At 43.0% G+C, this 20,532-nt stretch overlaps 1 protein-coding gene across 2 annotated transcripts in view; it reads left to right on the top strand.

Moving 5' to 3' along the window:
• The first annotated feature begins 9,330 nt into the window (after positions 1–9,330).
• The window catches only part of HSD17B4 (hydroxysteroid 17-beta dehydrogenase 4), an 88,544-nt gene continuing 77,342 nt past the window's right edge, over positions 9,331–20,532 (top strand). Inside the window, exons 1-2 of one of the 2 annotated variants that reach the window (XM_019469575.2) lie at positions 9,331–9,389; positions 16,879–16,932. Coding sequence is in view for 1 of the 2 variants with exons in the window: in XM_019469576.2 (XP_019325121.2) it covers positions 12,089–12,146; positions 16,879–16,932 (112 nt within the window). In the remaining variant the exon portion in view is untranslated. Of the gene's footprint in view, positions 9,390–11,983; positions 12,147–16,878; positions 16,933–20,532 lie in introns of those variants that run through there. The other variant, XM_019469576.2, reaches the window with a different exon arrangement.

Genomic DNA, 20,532 nt, shown 5'->3' with positions numbered 1-20,532 from the left:
TGCTCCCAGCGATGTTTTCCTCATCTTTACAGAGATCTGCAGATATCGGCCCTGCCTTGGCCCAGAAGGTGTCTGGGGAAAGAAAGGCAGAGCCTAGCCTTAAAAACAATGAATGAGATGCTTCTGTGGCTCTGTGCTCCCTCTGGTGGTGATGTCGCTCCACTGCTTTATAACCCAAGTAGAAGCTTGTGTTTCTGTCTGAGGGAGAAATCACCAAGTTGTTTTAACATGAGGACATATTTAGGTCGGAGGTAACAATCCTCTAGGGCAAAAAGCAGAGGGTCTATGCTGCATTTGGAAACATTTCTCAGAGAGTTAAGGAATTCCACTGTTAAAAGTTGTAAATAAGTGTTCTCTCTCTCTCACTCTCTCTCTCAAAACAAATAAATAAAACTTAAAAAAAAATCAGGGGCGCTTGGGTGGCTCAGTTGGTTAAGCATCTGACTCCTGATTTTGGTTCAGGTCATAATCTCACGGTTTTGTGGGTTCGAGCCCGCATTGGGCTCTGCACTGTCAGTGAGGAGCCTGCTTGGGAATTCTCTCTCTCTCCCTCTTTTGCCCCTTCCATGCTCATGCTCTTTCTTTTTCTCTCGAAATAAATAAATACAACTTTAAAAAAAACTTGTGAATAAGTATGTCAATCCACTTTTTCCACTAAGTGCTGGTTTCACTCTTTTTCCACCAAATGTTGGGCTACTATGGGAAGTTTAGGATCTGAGTAGGAAAGAAAGTACCAGATTTTCACCCTTGTGTTTCAGCTGAAGGTAAAGAACGGAAATTTTCACAATAAGAAGTAAGGGGTGCTTGTGTGGCTCAGCAGGTTAGGTGTTGGATTGCCGCTCAGGTCACGATCTGTGAGTTTGAGCCCTACGTTGGGCTCTATGCTGACAGCTCAGAGCCTGGAGCCTGCTTCAGATTCTGTGTCTCCCTCTCTCTCTCTCCCCACTCCTCGCTTGCCATCTGCTCTCTGTCTCTCTCAAAAATAAATAAGCATTAAAAAAAAAAGTAACATTGTAGGATTTGAAATTATATAAATATTCCAATGATATTTTACATATGTGATATGAGTGATATAATATATGCAGTGATACTGGAATTTTTTTATTTATTGGATTTTTTATCCTTTATAGTATACTCTGGTCTGTATCATAGACAGGGGTGGAACAATGGCACACTTTAGCTGGAAGGTCACTGTTTTGAAAACCTGAATAGGCCTGGCAGCTGTCCAAAAAACGTGCCAGAAGTAGATTCTGTTTTTCTAGGAAATGAGCTGGCAGCAAATTTTAAAGTACTGTGCACTGCTTTAAGATCATTCTCAATTGGGCCAGGTGCATTCGTTATGTTGCTCATTAGTCTTTAGTACTTTGGTAAATTGTGTTACATCAAAATAAGAATAGAATCTTTCCAAGCACAGATCCTATAAAAGGCTTTCTTTAAGTGGCTTGGCTGTTCAGGCATTGTCAAGGTAGCTGTAAACATTTGCCTCCCCGCTGGTTTGGTAGACAACCTCTCTGGTTTCTAGGATCCTCCCCTCTGAGGTGTTCACACCTTTGTGTAATCTCTCCCCTGTGAGGGTGGTCTGGACTTACTGACCCGCTTCCAATGCATTGCATGCCACGGAAGTAATGAGATGTTACTTCCAAGATTAGGTTACAAAAAGACAATGGTTTGCCAAATGTGGAAGCAACCAAGATGTCCTTCAGTAGGTGAATGGGTAGAGAGTCTGCAGCAAATCCAAGTAATGGAATATTGTGCAACACTAGGAGGTGACCTATCAAGTTATGAAAAGACACAGAGGAAACTTCAATGCATAATACTAAGTGAAAGAAGCCAATCTGAAAAGTCTACATACTATATGATTTCTACTATCTGCCATTCTGGAAAAGATAAGACAACAGAGTCAGTAAAATGATTGGTGGTTGCCAGGGGTTAGGGAAAGGGAGGGATGAATAGGCAGAGCACAGCAGATAGTTAAGGCAGTGCAACTATTTTTATGTGATACTACAATGGTGAATACATGCCATCATACATTTGTCAAAAACAATAAAATGTACAAAACCAAGAATGAACCAAACTATGGACTTTGGGTGATAATGGTATGACAATGTCGTCTCATCAAGTGTAACATATGTACCACTCTGATGAGGGATGTCGGTAGTATGGGAGGGTGAGTAGGTGTGTGTGTGTGTGTGTGTGTGTGTGTATGTATGTAGGTAGAGGGTATATGAACTCTGTACTTTCTACTCACTGTTGCTATAAACCTAAAACTGCTCTAAAAGTCTATTTAAAAAAGGGTGTCTGTCTTGGGTGCCTTCTCTTGCTCACTCATTTGCCTGCTCTGGGGGAAGCCAGCTGCCATGTTGGGAATGCCTTTATGGAGAGGCCCATGTTGCAGAGAACTGACGTCTCCAGCCAATAGCCAGCAAAGACCCGAGGTCTGCCAATGGCCGTAAGGGTGAGCTCACAGTGGATCCTCCCTCACATGAGCCTTGAGATGATTCCAGCTACAGCGGAACTTTGATGAGAGACATTTTGAGAGACTCTGAGTTTAAGGTGCCCAGCTACAGCATGCCCAGAATTTGAAACCACATTAATAATAATAATAATAATAATAATTGAGATAATAAATGTTTGTGATTTTAAAGTGTCTAGGTTTTACAGGAATTTGTTATGTAGCAGTAGGTAACTAATATAGGCAAATGTTGAAGAAATTCTTTAATACTTTAATAGTAGATGAGAAGGACTTATAGTTCATACCAGGAATGCCATGCACAGTTAAGCATAAATATATCGAACTGCTTAGGAGTATAAAGTTAAAATCACTGCGTTGTTCTAGAATAAAATATCAATCCCTCCACATAACATAAAGGAAATTAATTTTTACTGGCACATATGATTTACTAGACACTTAAATGATCTCTTTTAGGAGGAGATGAGGGTAGTTAAATAATTTATCCAAGGCTACATAGATAGAAGGGAGAGGGGATAGGATGAGAAGTGAGGTGTCACTTTCACATAAAAGTAACATATATCAGTCTTTCTACAACCTTCCTTTGAATTTTTTTATTCAAATCCCTGACAAAAGAGTTTGGACTTGCCCATAGCCCACAATCACAGTGGGATATTTTATGCATGTTTTTCTCAGTAATGAACAGAACAAGCAGGAAAAATGTCAGTTAAGGATATACAAGATTTGAATAATGTGATGTGCAAACTTGACCTTATGCCCATATATAGAACCCAGAGCCCCAAATTGCAAAATACACATTCTTTTTTTAAAAAATGTTTTTATTTATGTATTTATTTTAAAGTTTATTCATTTGTTTTTGAGAGGGAGAGAGTGCAGGAGGGGCAGAGAGAGAGGGAGACAGAGAATCCCAAGCAGGTCCTGTGTTGTTAGTGCAGAGCCTGACACAGGGCCCAAACCCACAAACCCATGAGATCATGACCTGATCCAAAACCAAGAGTTGGCTGCTTAACTGAGCCACCCAGGTGCCCCTGCAAAATACACATTCTTAAGAACATACGTTGGGTCCTAAAGGCAACCCCAGTATATCAAAACGGATTGAAATCAGAATATGTTCTCTGATAATAATGCATTAAGTTCAAAATCAACAACAAAAAGATTACTAGAAAATCCCTTTATGTTTGATATTAAGAAACATACTTGTAAATGGGGCACCTGGGTGGCTTAGTCAGTTAAGCATCTGACTTTGGCTCAGGTCATGATCTCATGGCTCATGAGTTCGAGCCCTGCATCGGGCTCTGTGTTGACAGCTCAGAGTCCGGAGCCTGCTTTGGATTCTGGGTCTTCCTCTCTCTCTTTCCCTCCTCTACTTGTGTGTGCTCTCTCTCTCTGTCTCTCTTTCAAAATATAAATAAACATTGAATTATAAAAATTAAAAAAAAAGAATCATACTTGTAAATAACTCTTGTATCAAGAAAGAAATAATAATAAAATTAGAAAAGTTTTTGAGGATTGTGCAGTAGGAGGAAAAGAAACAAGATGGTGAATTGTAATGATGAACCATGGAGTCTAAGCAAGACAGAAAGGGAGACCAGAAGAGGCTGTCAGCTTTGAGAGAGTCACAGGAGTCAAGCACTGGAGGTCAGAATGATAGGGAAGAATTCCACAATGGGAACACCTGAGCTGGAAAGGTAGAATGTTTGGACATGTTTTTCAGAAGTGGTGAGAGGTAATGAACATGTGCAGGATTTAACCATGGGAGAAAATGCCAGCAGTTGGTTGGATAGAAAAAGTCACTGGAAGTGAGACCATTAATAATTAACTAGGAGACGCTAGACAGATTGTGCACATGTTTCTGATGACTCCAAGTGGAATGGAAGGAGGTGAGGTGAACAGCAAGGCAGCAGGAAGTAAACTGTGTGATGAATGAGGGGTTGTGAACAGGAAGTTGGATGACTGAAAGCCATGAGCTACGCAAGTAGGCGGTAAATCCCACGTGGCTTAAGCGTCCATAGAGCAGGTGTACGAGATAAGCCAGGCTTACTCTCAGAGCACATTTCATCAGGTTCATTTTATAAAGAAATAGGGAAATGGCAGTAGCTCACCAGATACTGAAAAGGGTTTTCAGTGTTTCATACAACGCACAGGAGTAGAGACTGCTTCCCACGGGGACGAACCAGCCAAGGTCTTATTCCTTATTTGGGTTTGCCAAGCCTCACAATGCAGCTTCACTTAGTATGCCTCTTCTTGGTGTTCTCAACTTCTCCCTACAATGATGTGTTCACTGGGCAATACACGTGACTGCTTGTGGTTTCTCTAAGGGAGCTACACATTCCGGAACTCAGGTTTGTGTCTAAAGCAGACTTCACAAGCAGCACAAATACTGTGATTTCTTTAACATCATGCATCTGCTTGGAACTGAGTGGGTTTTAAGCGACAATTCATGGGATCTTATGGAGCTTAAATTGTTTCTAAAAGTTTTTCATTTGTAGGGGTGCCTGGGTGGCTCAGTCAGTTGAGCATCCGACTTTGGCTCAGGTCATGATCTCGCAGCCTGTGAATTTGAGCCCTGCCTGGGGCTCTGTACTAACAGTTCAGAGGCCTGGGGACTGCTTCAGATCCTGTGTCTCCCTCTCTCTCTCTGCCCCTCCCTGGCTCATGCTCTGTCTTTCTCTCTCTCTCAAAAATAAATAAACATTAAAAAAATAAAATCAAAAGTTCTTCATTTGTATAAATTACACAGTAATTTTTTTTAAGTTCATTTATTTATTTTGAGAGAGAGAGAGAGAGAGCACACAAGCAAGGAAGGACAGAGGGAGAGAGAATCCCAAGCAGGCTCTGCACTGTTAGCACAGAGACAGATCTGGGGCTCCAACCGACGAACCATAAGATCATGACCTGAACCAAAATCAAGAGTCAGAAACTTAACCAACTGAGCCACCCAGGTGTCCCTGACAAGTACATTTTCATGCAACGAACAGATAAAGCAGTCTCCTTGATCATTGCCATGGTCCCCAACCCAGGTTCAGAACCAACCAGTTATTGGGTGATGTGTTCCTCCCAGGGCACTTACATTGTTCTAATGTAGTTTGCATATCAGATCATTTTGCTTCCCTGGTTTTCAAGGGATTCCCTTTATAGTTAGAATAAAATCCACACTCCCAACAGTGGTTTACAAGACTACACACAGGCTGGTCCTTGCCCACTTCTTTGACCTCCTCATGTGCCAGGAAGTGTGAAGGTTTTCTCCCCACAGAGCTTGGTATGTGCTATTTGTTCTGTTCCAGAAGCTCCTTCACAATCCTTGTCTGACAGGTTCTTCACAGGTTCCAGACTCAGCTGCAAATTCACCTCTTCACAAGCCTTTCCTAGTTATATTCTCTAAATTAGTACCTCCCTCCTGTCTCCACTTCCAATGTCTTTTGAATGCTATTACTTTGTTTCAGCAACAGAGCTACACTGTGGGGGGTTTGACTCCTCACTTCACTGCATGCTGGCTAAGTTATTTACCCTTTTTTGTGCTTTTAGTTTCCTCATCTCTCAAGGAGGATAATTGTAGTATGTACTTTACAGATTGTTATAAGGAAATCAAATAAGGAAATATTTATAAAGCACTAAGAAAGTGCCCATAATGAACTCTGATGAATCGATAATTTTTTTCCTTAGTGCCTGCAATTAGATGGAATCATTTATTTATCCGTATGTTAATCATCTCTCTTCTCTCGAATAGAAGCTATGTGAGTGCAAGGACCTTGTCTGTTTTATTCTTGGCATCAAGAACATTGCCTGACTCATAGTGCAAGAGTCTTAATAAATAAAGGTGGAACATATCAATATTCAAATCTTAACTCTTGCATAAGGTGCTGTGTGTACAAGAGACACATTTAAAACGGAAAACATGGTCCTACTTTTATGTAAATGCTTTTAACTTTTTTTTAAGTTTATTTTTGAGAGAGAGAGAGAGACAGCATGCCAGCAGAAGAGGGGCAGAGAGAGAGGAAGACACAGAATCTGAAGCAGGCTCCAGGCTCTGAGCTTTCAGCACAGAGCCCCACGCGAGGCTCAAATTCATGGACTGTGAGATCATGACCTGAGCCCAAGTCAGGGACTCAACCAGTGGAGCCACCCAGGTGCCCCGAATGCCTTTAACTTTTATACACTGGCCCCCACTAGATGCTTTCCCCATATCTCGTGCATCTTATACTAGAATGGATGTGACTCCTCCAAGCCCTGGAGAGCAAGACAGAGCCAACTGTAAGTCCCTCACGTGTCTTACTATTCCAAAGAGCACAGGCTACATAAAGTCAGCATAGTAGCAGCCACACTCCCGTGATATTTATAAAAACACCAGCAGCAGTTACCAGAGGCAAAAATAACATTCCCAGATCCCAGCACGATCCCGACCGATACTGCAGTCGCCAGCCAACTGTGTTAGGATTATCTGGGGAATGGAGAAAAAGAGAAGAGCCTCTTGCTTGAGCTTGTCAGCTTACCGGTCATACTGTGTAAGTTAGCCCGGGTCTGTGAAGCTAAACTCAATCGGGAAAATCTTCTGTAGGGAGGTGAGTTGTGTTTCCATATACTCCTCTTGCAGATACCTCGCAGAACCCAAGGCTTTCTCTGGCTGTATGGTCACCACCATCAACATCAAGATGATGCTTCCGAGGCCCAGTGAAGGCACGCTCACGTAAGCTGTCCTACTCTGAAAGATGCACTACCATTTCTTGCCTGCAAATATCTTCTTATTGCAGCAAATCCAAGCTGGGTAATCTACCCCAGGTTGAGAAACAAGAAAAAGGAGGGGGAAAAATCACAAAAAAATCCGTTAGATTCCTACTTATTAACGTGAGCTTGAGAAAAAGCCAGGTCTGAAGGGCTCCATGCTTGCTAATAGCCCTGGGTCTGAAGTTCATCCAAAGTACAGCTACTCTAGGGTCCCTTTGAGTGCTTGTTGTGACTCAGAAGAGAAATTTCTATCTCTTTCCAAGACTTGATTCTGGCTTATGCAGTCTGAGTTCCTGGAAAGTCTGTGCTGATTCTCAAATGAATCTATTTTCTTATAAAACTCAGCTACTGTGGTCTTCAAGGGCTCAATCAGCCTGCACAGTGACAATCTCGAACCAGCTGCAGCTCGGGGACACCTTAAACCAGCCATGGTGAATACAGATGTTTTCATCTCTCCTTGTTTTATTTTAGCTCCAGATGGAAGTTCTTATCTGTGCAATGTGGACTTCTCCCTATTTCACATTCCAAACTCTGCAAGTGCAGGGTTAGAAAAAGGAAGCCCACAGGAGAAACAAAAAGAAACAGATTACAAAAAAGTGTATGTTTGTCCTAATGCCCAATGCTAAGCAGGCCTAGGCTGGCCACTCTATGACTCAAGTGATCATCTAGATCAAGCTGTCATATTGGGAAAGAAAGGGCAGGAAGGAGATGGCTGAGCCTCATACCAGCTGAGAAGCAGTCTTGCCTGGCTTGCTGGTCTGCACGGAAGATGAGAGGAAGCAGAAGAAAGTCCACTGTGTAGGTGTAGGAAGTGAAAGGGAAATGGGGCTTGATTACTGCCTTTAGAGCATGATATCCTCACTGTGGTAAATGTGGTTCAAAACATATGTGTCCTTGGCTATGCAGTAGGATTAGCCATCCCTCCTTCTTTGGGAGATCCATATTAAGTGGGGCCATAGGAAAGAGGGGCTAGATATATCCTCCTGTTCATTGTTGTTGAAGGTATTCTCCAACAATAGGAAGTGGGTTCAGTCTGGCAGTAAAAAGAATATCTTTCACTGTACTATCATATCCTTTTATGCTCTCCCAGTTCACCATATACTGTTGGGACTAAGCCATAAAGCTTATTAGCATCCCTCTTAGAAGAGTAACCCCTTAGAAAAGAGACATCCATAAAATGGGAGCAAAGAGGACAAACTTAGGAGGAGTTTTGACCAGCAGGAAAGATTAAATAGAATTCTCATTGGGAAGAGGATGGAGAAAGATTAGGAAGGTAGCTGATAGGGGGTGTGGTTGGCTTGGGTTCTTCAGGGATGCAGCACTCCTTGTTCCCTCCCTGGGACCTGAGTTTGAAGAAATGAGACAATGAAAAGGATAATTTTGACTCTGAGAAGTCACTGCCATGCAAGTGACCTTGAATTATCAGAGGGTCACTGCAGCAGCATGGCAATGGGCTTGTTAGTGTATGGGATGAGCAAGCATTAGGTCCTACTCCTGTCTCTTTTGGCTCCTGGCTGGTATGGAAGAGATAGATACATACATACATATTTCTGATTTATTTTAAAATTGTATTTGAGTAATTTTTTTATTTGCCTACATATGTTTATGGATCTAGACTTACATAGAAGTTGCTAAAACAGTTCAGAGAGTGACAAAGAATGCAGAGCAGATTCTAGGACTATCTAAGCCCATGCACTTTATCAGTAGCTAGAAGGGAAAAAAGAGGCCAGCATGGCTCCGCTTCTGCCAAACCTTTCCTCTCTGTTAAGGTGACATTTGGGCCAGAAGGAGGAGGGTGAAATCCTGAAAGATAGCATTCACCTCAAACAGATGGAGTTGCCTTTAACTGGCAAGTTCAAGTGTCCTTTTTCGCCTCCCCTCCCACAAGAATGAGGATGTGAGGGTAACCCAAGAACACTAGAGAATAACTTACACATAGATAGCAGTGCTCTGGTAGTGTATTAACTTCCAAGACTCTAGGTCTTAAATCTGTGCCGCCTCTCATTCATATTCAAAGCATATTTATTGGGCAATCATTGAAGACTAGTTGGTGCTTGGTCATGCCTGTTGGCCCTGGTCTGGGACAAGCCAGTGCCCAGTTGTGAGTCTGGGACATGGAGGACTGGCTCCCCAGCAATGGCTGAGAAATCTTTACTTTTGGCTCCTGTTGTAGGCCTTTGGCTGAAAGCACTTCAGAGTAAGTCACCTGGGTTCATTTTGTGCTTACATTTCTGTAAGTAGGAATAATGAACGAAGTCTTTTTTTTCCCCCTTCCAACAGAAGAACGGGGTTACTGGATTAAGCAACAGAGATTACAACACTATATAAAAACAGATGTCCAGCTATTGCAACATCTTAAACCAGGGGAGTCTGGCGAATGGGCCAGTGCTTCCCGGTGGGTTCTAGCTTGAGGCGTTATCAGTCGCTGAAATTCCATCCTTCGTGGGTAAGAAGTAGGGACCTGGAGACCAATATTTGCTGAGTTGTCACACAGGGTTACTCTTGAACCTGGGATTCCCATTTGGCCTTGCCCCCGGCTCACTTACAGGGTGAGCAGAGCTTGCCTTCGAAATGCCTGCGGTTGAGGCCTCCAGGCGTTCTTCATGACCAATAAGCAAAGAAGTTTGCCATTGGCCTGAACCGAGGAGCCTTTGGGCGGAGCAGAGGGTGGCAGCTGCGCAGGCCCGGAACTGAGAGGTGAGCCCCGCCTTCTAGGCGGTGCGTTCCCATTGGTTGGAGGCGATGCCTGGGCGGGGCAAGTTTCCGCCAGAAGTGCGGGGAAGGAATTCTTAACACCCTAGCCCTCTTGTCTTTGGGTCCAGCGCGCTCTGGGCTGTCCTTCCTGGGTTTCAATGAGCAGCAGAATTCAGGGTTCAAACGTCATAAGGCAGATGTGGACAAATGACTAAGACAGCAGGGTGCTGGTTTAGTTTTCTGTGAAAGAAAGGACTGCTCTCTGGAGCTTTAGGCTTGAGTTCAAGGATACCCAAAACTCTCAGTGCTCTAGAATCACAGCTGTCTGTAGACAACTCCAGCTGTAGCTTCGCTTCCCTTCCCTTCCCAAATGCAGTTTGCCCTAAATCGAAGCCGTGTTCCCTTCAAAAGCTGCTCTTCTCTCACTATTCCTTATTTTGAAGAATGGCCCACCATAACCTAGATTCTCAAGCCAGAAATACCGGGGTTCAATCGTTCCTCACATTCACAGTCAACTAATCACAAAGAGCTGACCCCATTTCCAGAAATATCTCCAGATTTTCCCTCTCCAACATTTCCTCTGTCTTACTTTGAATCTCCAAGATTTTTCCCAGTAGGTTTCTGCTCACCTTGTTCACTTCCAACCAATCGTCAGTAATGAGGCAGAGTGAGCTTTCCACGATGTTAATGTGTAGTCTGGAGTAATCCTGCTTAAAACCATTTGCAATAAGTTAAAACATCTAAACATGATCTGACCGACTGGCTATTTCTGCGGCTTTACATCCTCCCTCCCCCGCATCTAGCTAGTGTTTCCATTGCCTGTAATATTCGTTGTTTGCAGAGCTCACTTTTAAGGGTCTTTGTGCATCATCTCCTTTGGAAATTTCCCCTTTCACCCTAAGGATAGGGGCCGTTTATTTTGGCACTAGTTGCAGACCTGTACAGATTTGTCATGTGTTTTATCATGCTGTAGGGTTATGAAAGGCTTACCTTTAATAACTTTGAACACCTCTGGAGGACCTGATTGTTCATCTGTAAACTTGTGTCTACCGCCTGTAAGTATTGAATCAGTGATAAATGAATGAATCACACCATATGACCTTTCTCTTTAAATTTTTTTTAACGTTTATTTATTTTTGAGACACACACACACACACACACACACACACACACACACACATACAGAGTGTGAGTGGGGGAGGGGCAGAGAGAGAGGGAGAAACAGAATCCCAAGCAGGCTCCAGGCTCTGAGCTGTCAGCACAAAGCCCGACAGCGGGACTGGAACCCACGAACCAGGAATCATGACCTGGGGCGAAGTCACCACCCAATCCACTGTGCCCTCTTTTTCTTTTCTTTTCTTTTCTTTTTTCTTTTCTTTTCTTTTCTTTTCTTTTCTTTTCTTTTCTTTTCTTTTCTTTCATGTTTTATTTTTGTGACAGCGCAAGTGGGGGAGGAGCAGAGAGAGTGGGAGACAGGGTCTGAAGCAGGCTCTGCAGTGAGCAGTGAGTCTGATGCGGGGCTGAAACTCACAAACGTCCAGATCTTGACTTGAGCTGAAGTCCGACACTTTACCAACTGAGCAAACCTGACACCCCCATATGACCTTTCTTAATATACAAAAGCGAAGGTCATTTAGGAGCACTTGTTAAAAGTTTGTTTTTGTTTTTGTCCCCTGAGTTTCTTCTTTGGGAGTTCACTGTCAGGGTCTAGGACTGTCCGTTTTTGACAGTTCTTGGATGATTTTCATGCATGAGGTTCAAGTATTACATTGTAAGAAATCTTTACCCATTGGTAAAGGTGCCTTTCTTAGAGGCTATGTCTTAAAGCTATTTAAGGCTAGGGCCAAAGTCCAGAAAACAGTTTTGAGTGAATGACAAAACGACAAGAGCATGGAGGTAAGTCTGGTGTCGTGTGAGCCATTTTACTGCACAGGTCCTAGGAGGTCCCACTACTTCCAGCAGCAAAAGTGGCCCTTTCAAGCCAAACCGCCTGAGCTGGCTCTTGCCGCCACGTGAAGCACGCCGGACTACATTTCCCAGAGTTCCAAGGGATTCTCGCGCGGGCGCACTTGGAAAACTACGGCGTCCTTTCCTAAAACCCGCGGGTCACTCCCATCCCGCCTCCGCGTCCCCCGCTCTCCTTTCGGTCTCTCAGTGTGAGCTGCGGCATTTCGGCTTGTGTGTGTGTCGCAGGCAGGACTCATGGCCTCGCCGCTGCGATTCGACGGGCGGGTGGTACTGGTCACCGGCGCGGGGGGAGGTGAGCACGCGAAAGCCGGAGGGCGGACGCCGGTCTAGCTGTTGCACCCTGAAGACCCCCTTTTCGTCCCAGGATACCCGCGCAGCCAGAGCTGCATTCCTGGCGTCGGGGCTGCGGGCAGCGGTGGGGCGGCGGGAGTAGGCGATTTGTGGAGACCCACTGGACCCGGTGGGCCGGGAGGGAGGACGGGTAACGGCTGTTCTTGGGTCGTCGACTCTGCCGAGCCGGGAGAGGTGGGCCTGGCCAGCACAGAGTGGGGAGCCATCAACACCTCGTCACACAGTCCCGTGCAGCCCGCTTCCCGCCTCACCTTCCTTGTGGCCGCTTCCCAAGGCCTTGGGTCTTGCAAGACGGAGGCCGGGCTGGATTACGGCTTGCAGGACTGGGTAAAAGTGGCTAATGACGCTCGATCGCGACCCTTCTTGTGACTCTTAGGCCTGTCGTCAAGTCTTTTAAAGGTTGCAGGAAAGTCGTTCGCGGCAGGAACCTTCCGCCGCACCCACCCCCAGCAGAGGAGTAGAGATGTCAGCCCCTTGCCTTTGAAAAGTCAACCATGCAGTGTTTCTTTTCATCTGTCGGTTGATTTGGGCATCTTGAGAAGTTCCTCTTTAAAGAAGTTATCTGATAAGAGTCTTCTTGTTGAAGTTTAAGTTGGTATGCTTATCAAGCCTCAAATGCCTACAGTAGTCAGGCAGGCGTTAGTGTGGGAGTGGAGTGGGGACAAACTGGTGGGCAGAGACATTTCTGAAGTAGACCAGATCTTCCTGTATTTCGGGAGAAACAAAATGGAGATGTGTTATGTGAAATAACCCCATTCTTGAAGGAGAAAAAACTAAAACCACTCATACCCATACCGGTGCTTGGCAGTGTGATTTTTCAGTGTTTCCCCTCTGTAACCACCACGTGTAGGGATCTTGACCTTCAGTGCCTTTGAATCCCCTTTGGTGGTACCTTATATCTAAAATAGACCTAATGTGTAATTAATTTAAATTGTGTATTAACAGTCACAGCAGTGGAATTATTCCAGTTGGTCCATTTGTATCTTTATATCTCCATTGATAGAATGGATTCTAATGCTGCCTTTTGGAAAGTGCTTTTAGTATTAATTGGTGGCCAAGTTTGTATTCCTCGCTATATTCATTCTAAAATGATCGTATGTCCTTAGGAAAACATTTGGTTTACACTTTGCTTTTGATGGAAATAATTAAGTGATGCACTCAGTGTTTTAAGCCTCTTTTGACAGTGAGTGATTCACAGTATGAAATGCATTTTGCACCAAGATTCAGTACACAGGTACATCATTTATATTTGAAGCAAGTTCCTGACATGGTACATAGTAAATGAAGTGCACTCTAAAATTTTCTATTCTCTTTCACTAAGTACATGCAGATTGCAAAACCTACGAAATTGATTTTGTGAATCATTAGAGTTGTGACTGGACAATTAAGGACTTAGTACCTCCTGTTTACAAACTGGTTTGTGTCTTAAAGAGCTGTGCAGTCTTTCCATTGCCTGGATTATGATACAATCATTAGCTGTTGCCGATATGAGGGAGTTTTGTGGTGAAGTAGAGACTGTTCCAGATCATCATTGGGGAAGGGAGATAGGGATCAAATTCCAGTCCTGCCACAGAGACCATTGTCCTTGAGTCTTGGGGTTCTTATTTAGAGATCCAAACCCATTGAACTGAGGTAGTGCTGAACATCTCTGGAGAGGGTGTCCATGAATGCCTATTGGGCCTGTGTGGGAATTAGTCTGACTTCAATCCACTCATGTTCTGCAGCTAAAGAGAAATATATCTGCATTATTAAAGTGTTGTTGTGTAGCTTGAAATATAGATTAGTTTAATGTATTTCAGGAGCAACAATGGGAGATCTGTTACGTGAAATAACCTGATAGGAGAGGTTTAGAATTGTCCAGGCTTTATGTAAACACTTTTGCCATGATTGGTAGTACAACAGGGGAATAACAGGGTATAACAGCTGTTTATTAGCTGACTGAAATGGTTATTGGGGATGTAACTGTTGAGAGTGGAGGATTTGGGCCGGGAAAGAAGGGAGGCCATTTTGAATTTGAGATGGTTATGAGATTAGCAAATGTTGGATCTGGAGATAGTGAGAAGGGTGTGAGTAGGTGGAGATCCTGAAGTCAGGGGAGAGATTTGGAAGTCATCTGAATTCCTTAGACTGATAAAGCTACAGAGTGAAAGAGTCTAGGAAGCTATTCTCAGGGGCTCCATTGTTAGAGTAGAGAGAAGTGTAAGCCATCGAAGAGAAACTGAACCAGCAGTTTGAGTTAAGAATCAACTGAGATTTAACAATGCTAAAGAAATTAAGGTCAAAAAAAAAAAAAAAAAAAGAGAAAGAAAGAAATGGAGGGGAGGGGGTGATTGGCAGTGTATTTAGGTGTGGGGGAGATTTAAGACAGGATTTAAGAGATTAAGACAAAATGGAGGCTCTTGGGTTTAAGTTTTTGTGCCCTTGGCCCTTAAAGCCAAGTTGTGGGAAATGCAAAAGAGTGACATATTCAATCTCAGCCATCAAGAGCCTTCTAGTTTAAGTGGGGAGGCAGACTAATGGACATGAAGTAGTTAAATAATGTTTACCTAAGCACACATGTTAGAATCTGGAAGGACCCTTACCAGTCTGCTATGGGCTAGTGGTATTGGAGGAAAAAGGAGGCTGTCATTTTTTACTTTGTGTGCAGATTTGTGTACAGTTTATATGGGCCTTTGTGATAAAAGTACATCACTTACAATCTTTTGAGAGAACTGTGTATCTTGATTTTAAGTTGAGGTAATTTTCTGATTAGGTCACTTTCTCTCCGAGAGACCTACCCTGTTCCTTTCATCTGATGATTTTCTACTGTGTTACCATTAATTTTGCATTCTGGTCATGAGCATGTGATTTCTTTAAACACCATGTTTAGAACAAGTGCTTCAGCCTTGCTTGGATAAAATATGAGAAGACTTGAGTTCTTGTATTGGCTGAGGTCTCTCTTATCCATTCAAAGTGGATTAACTTCTAAAAAAAATTTCTGAAAAAGAGGCACCTGGGCGGATCAGTTGGTTGAGCGTCCCACTCTTGATTTTGGCTCATGTCATGATCCCAGAGTTGTGGGATCAAGCCCTGAGTCAGGCTCCGCACTGAGCATGGAGCCTGCTTGGAGTTCATTTTTTTTCTCTCTCTCCCTCTGCCCCTCTTCCTGCTCTCTCTCTCTCTCTCTCTAAAAAAAAAAAAAAAAAAAAAAAAGGTGAATTAACTTGTAAAATAAATTAATTATTTGGTGATATCTTTCAGTTTTGGAAAACTATCTTTTGGGTTCTTTCTTCTTTGTATACTTCTTTATCCAGTTAAATTAAAGCTACTAATCACATTTGCCAATCAATTTAAATAAAAAATGTATACATGCTAAAACAATTTAAACAATACAAAAGCAAGCATTCCTCTCTTTAAATGTCTACTAATTTCTGAGAGAGTGAGAGAGACAGCATGAGTTTACTTACTTTTGAGAGGCAGAGAGAGAAGGAGACACAGAATCTGAAGCAGGCTCCAGGCTCCAAGCTGTGGGGCTTAAACCCATGGACCACGAGATCACAACCCGAGCTGAAGCTGGACACTCAACCGACTGAACCACCCAGGCGCCCTGCAAGCATTCCTCCCTTGGTTGCTAGTCACACACTTGTGTTTCCCAGAAAACTCCTAAGTGTATATACATTTTCAGATAACAAATTTACACCTCATACCTTTGAGTCAGAATTAAATATTTTTTGTGTTTGGTGATTATGTAGTCAGGGTTCAGTGCAGGATATAGAAATCTCTAGATATCTGGAGCAGGAAAGGATTTAACACAGGCACTGGGTCTTAGGCACTTCCTCTTGCATTGACTTGTGGAACGATATGGAAGTGGTTCATTAGGGGAGCTACTACCCCTGCGGCTGCTTCTGGAACTGCTGCAGCCCAAACAGCCCTGGATATCAAGGATCTAGAGAATGGAAGGTGCTGTCCAGAGATTAGGGAGCTAGATCAAGAAGTTGCCCCTATAACCACTGTTTCCTTGTTTTCTCTTCTCTTTCTTTTCTTTTTCTTTACTTTCCTTTTCTTTCTTTCTCTTTCCTTCCTTCCTTCCTTCCTTCCTTCTTTCTTTTTCTTTTATTTATTTATTTTGAAAGCGAGAGAGTGAGCAGAGGAGGGGCAGAGAGAGAGGGGGAGAGAGAGAATTCCAAGCAGCCTCTGTGCTGTCAGCGCACAGCCCAACACAGGGCTCGGTCTTATAAACCCTGAGATCATGAGCTGAAATCAAAAGTCAGACGCTCAACTGATTGAGCCACCCAGGTTCCCCACTCACTGTTTCTTAATATCTAGGAAACTTCAAGAAATCAGCCTCTTAACCAACAGCAACAGCCAGAAGTCACAGTAAGGTAACTTTTGCCTCCTTTCTACCTTCCAGGTAGGCAAATACATGTAATGGTGGTGCCCACATTGAGCCAGCCTAGCAGCTATGTAGAGGGGTAGGAAATGGTAGGCAGAATAGATAGAAAATATAGTTTTAAGCTTTCAGACCTCTATAGGTTGAAGAAGGTAAAATAGATGTTGAGAGTACCAATGAAGACACTACCACTGTAATATAATTAATTCCTCACCAGTTACTTTGAAATAGGGGTTGATTTGAGTGGACCAAAAAAATGATGCCAACATTTGGTCGACTTTCTGATTATTTTATTTTTCATTAGGACTGGGCCGAGCCTATGCCCTGGCGTTTGCAGAAAGAGGTGCATCAGTTGTTGGTAAGTTGATATTTTTCTTTTTGATGAGTAGCTGGTATTTAAAGTAGAGTCTTCACAAGTCAGCCAGCTTTGCCTTTATAGCAAATAATTTGCCCAAGTCAGATTTCATCACTGGTTAATTTCTTCTGCCAGCACAATTGTCCTCCTTGAGAATGACTTTATAACTTAATTTTTAAAGTAGACTAGTTTCATAGACTTTGCACATGAACAGAATTGATAAAGATGGTCAGGCATTTATTGTATAAAAGGAAGTTCTTGAATTTGGTAAATTGCCAGCTGTAAGTTTTTGAGATAGAAGGCTGGTTCGAGATGAAGCTCTGTAAGTATAAGTATATTGGTAAGAATAAGAAGTATTTTGAGGACTAGAAGTTTGGAGTCAGAGAATCCAAAGTATGTTGTTGTTGTTTTTTTTAAACCTCTTTCATTAAAATTTTTCACATGGAAGCTTTTTGCAACACATTTTTAAAGTTTTAATTGGAGAGGCAGTTGCATGAATTTTATTATGGCTCATCAGTTAGAAGATGCTGTACTGAAGAATCCCAAAGGTGGGAGGTTGTAGGAATCTAAACGTTTTGGACTGACATGATGTGGTGTGCACACAGGAGTGGATTCGTCTTCAGCCATTCCTTTCTGGGGAATAAATGAATGAGTGTTCAGTGCAGGATAGGTGGGTAAGGCAGATGATATGGCCCAATATTTATTAGTATCTTTGCTGGGATAAAATTGTTCGCCTATGATGACTTTCTATAGCCCGTTTTTCTACCTCTTACTAAGGAATACAGAGAAGCAAATTTCCTCCAATTTGTTTATGGAGCCATGCATAACAAAAGGGTAAGTGCGCAGCCTGGTTTTCTAAAGAACACCCAAGCAGGACATTTGAATATACTCTTCTCCCTCAGTGTGGATCCGTTGCTTATCTTTTTTTTTTTTTTTTAATTTTTTAAAATGTTTATTCATTTTTGAGAGAGAGAGAGAGAGAGACAGAGTGCAAGTTGGGGAGAGGCAGAGAGAAAGGGAGACACAGAAACCCAAGTAGGCTCCAGGCTCTGAGCTGTTAGCACAGAGCCTGATGTGAGCCCAAACCCATGAACTGTGAGATCATGGCCTGAACCGAAGTTGAACACTTAACCAACTGAGCCACCCAGGTGCCCCTATGTAGCTTACCTTTATGGAAGGGACACAGAGTCTTTGGATGTTCCTTGTTTAAGGTCATGTCCACTGTCCATTAATCCCATCTTCTTGTGACAAGGACACATTTTGACATTGTGAAATTTAGCCATAGGGTATATAGTTCTGGCCCTCTTTGCCACATTTTCCCAAGATATTTCATGTTGTTACTGTTTTGTCTTTTTTTTTTTTTTCTTTTCTATCCATTTCTTAATATTATTAACTTTTAACTTTTATGCATTTACTTTTTTTTTTCTACTCACTTCTGTAAGTATAAGGTCCTTGTTTTATCTTCTCTATCTCCTATAGGACCTGGAATATATCCTTGTGCAAAGAAGGTACTTTGTTCCTTGGGGCCTTTATAGTTGTTTGAAGCAGACTCGTTCTGGAGGGAATGGGGGAGGGCCTGGTGTGTCTTTGAGACTGGTTGGATAAAATCCTACTTGTCGTGATTAGGTATAATCTTAGCTTATAAACTTGTTTTGGAGAGAAATTTACAGCAGTGTGAGTTTGTGTGGATCAGGTTCCCTATATTTTTGTGTTACCGCTGAACTTACTAAATTGGGGAGAGGAGTTTTTGAGTTCCAGCAAGCAGATAAATAGGCATGGCATGTCCCTTTGCTTAGAGGAGTGTTGCCACAAGTGCTGGTAGAACTCCGGCGAGGCAGGAAGTTTTGCCCCTTGGAAAAATATTTGTCAAACTTGATTGAAGAGCCAGATGTAGTTTGGTGGAGGGGAGAAGTCGGACTGTGTCATACTGCTTAGCTTTTGGCTGATATTTTCTACAGCTTTTTATTCTGTGACTTACCCGTGAGCTTTCTAGGCCAGCCGTGAGTTGTGTTCTTCCCCGACCACTGCTGCCCTCTCTTTCAGCTTTTGAAAACCTAGATGCCCTGCTCCCGGGGTGCCTCACGCACACTAATGTTTCTCCTTTGTTAATGTTAGTTCTGCTCGTGTATGTTTTACACGAGTAAGAAAAAGTAGAGGAATAAGTAAACCTAGAACGGCGCGACATCAGAACATCTCATTTGCGGGAGGGTGATTCCTCCGATAATTTTATGACTAGCTTAGAGTCCAGTAAGAAGTAAGAACAGAGGGATAGAAGAACTTGTTTCTCATATAAGTCAACTTATGTCAGGTTATGCCGGATAAACAAATGTATCTCAGTGATGTAGAATAATAAAGGGTTATTTCATGTTTTTTGTGAGCTTTCAGCTTCTGGTCAGCTGTGTCTCTGCTCTAAGCATCTTCCTAATTTCAGGATTCCAGTTAAAGGAGCAGCTCTGTCTGGGACATTGCTGGTGGTGGATGGATGAGAAATACCAGTGGGTCTGCTTGCTGGCTCTGAAATCCACTTCCACTCATGTTTCAGTGACCAAAGGAAATCACTTGGCCAAGCATCACTTAAGATATTCTCTAACTCTGTATTAATATGATTGCTATGTTTTTTTTTAAATAGAGGTTTTTTTTTTTTTTTTAAGTTTATTATTTTTTTTCGAGGGAGAGAGCATGCAAAAACAGGGGAGAGGCAGAGAGAGAGAAGGAGAGAGAGAATCCCAAGCAGGCTCTACACTGTCTCTGTGGAGCTGGACATGGGGCTTGATCTCATGAACCATGAGATCATGACCTGAGCTGAAATCAAGAGTCGGACGCTTAACCGCCTGAGCCACCAGGGTGCCCCTGATTGCTGTTTTATGTTGCATAATAGAAAACCTTAGGGGAGGTTTCAGTCTGGGCATAAGGACTGCTCAGCCTTTGGCTAATAGTTACAACAAAGGATGATTGGTTTTCTAGAAACTACAGCTTACAGGAAATGTTTGCCCATATTTGAAGGGAATGCTGGGAATGGAATAGTTTTGAATTTTGCTCAGTAGGTGAGCCATGTCCACTACTCAAATATTAAGTTTTCTCTTGAGGGCACGAACATGAAGAAGACTGAAGTTGTGCAGCAAGAAGAACCTCTTCTCTGACAGTAAGCAAGGAGGAAAGTTTTCTGTTCTTGAGCTGGAGAAGTAGCACCTTTGGGTAACCGAAATCCTAATCCTCTCGTGTGAGGTGGGCACCATTTCTTTCCTGGGCTACAGTTACACAGTGACTGGTAAAGATGCCTTTCAGATTCTTGGGGGCTGATGCCAGAGCCCGTGTTTCTACCCCTGTGTGATCCTCATGGCCAAAAGCTGAACCGTGGTGGGGAAAGTGAGCTGCCTTTGAAGTTAGGTCACGTTTCCAGTCCTGGCCATACTGCCTAATCGTGTGACCTCTCACACACTTGGTAACCACCTTGTCTGACTTTCAGGATTATGGTAGGGGTTCAGTGGCATCAACAATTTCTAAGGGGAAAGCAAGGAGCCAGTAGTCAGGACTGCCTGCCACGTGCTGGGCACTGTGCTCAGGACTTGGATATATGTCACAACTCACGGGCATCCCAGCCTC

The sequence above is a fragment of the Panthera pardus genome, unplaced genomic scaffold (assembly GCF_024362965.1).
Source record: "Panthera pardus isolate Hobbes unplaced genomic scaffold, ASM2436296v1 HiC_scaffold_2, whole genome shotgun sequence".
In the NCBI taxonomy this organism is placed as follows: Eukaryota; Metazoa; Chordata; class Mammalia; order Carnivora; family Felidae; genus Panthera; species Panthera pardus.
This window is presented reverse-complemented; position numbering and strand designations above follow the sequence as displayed.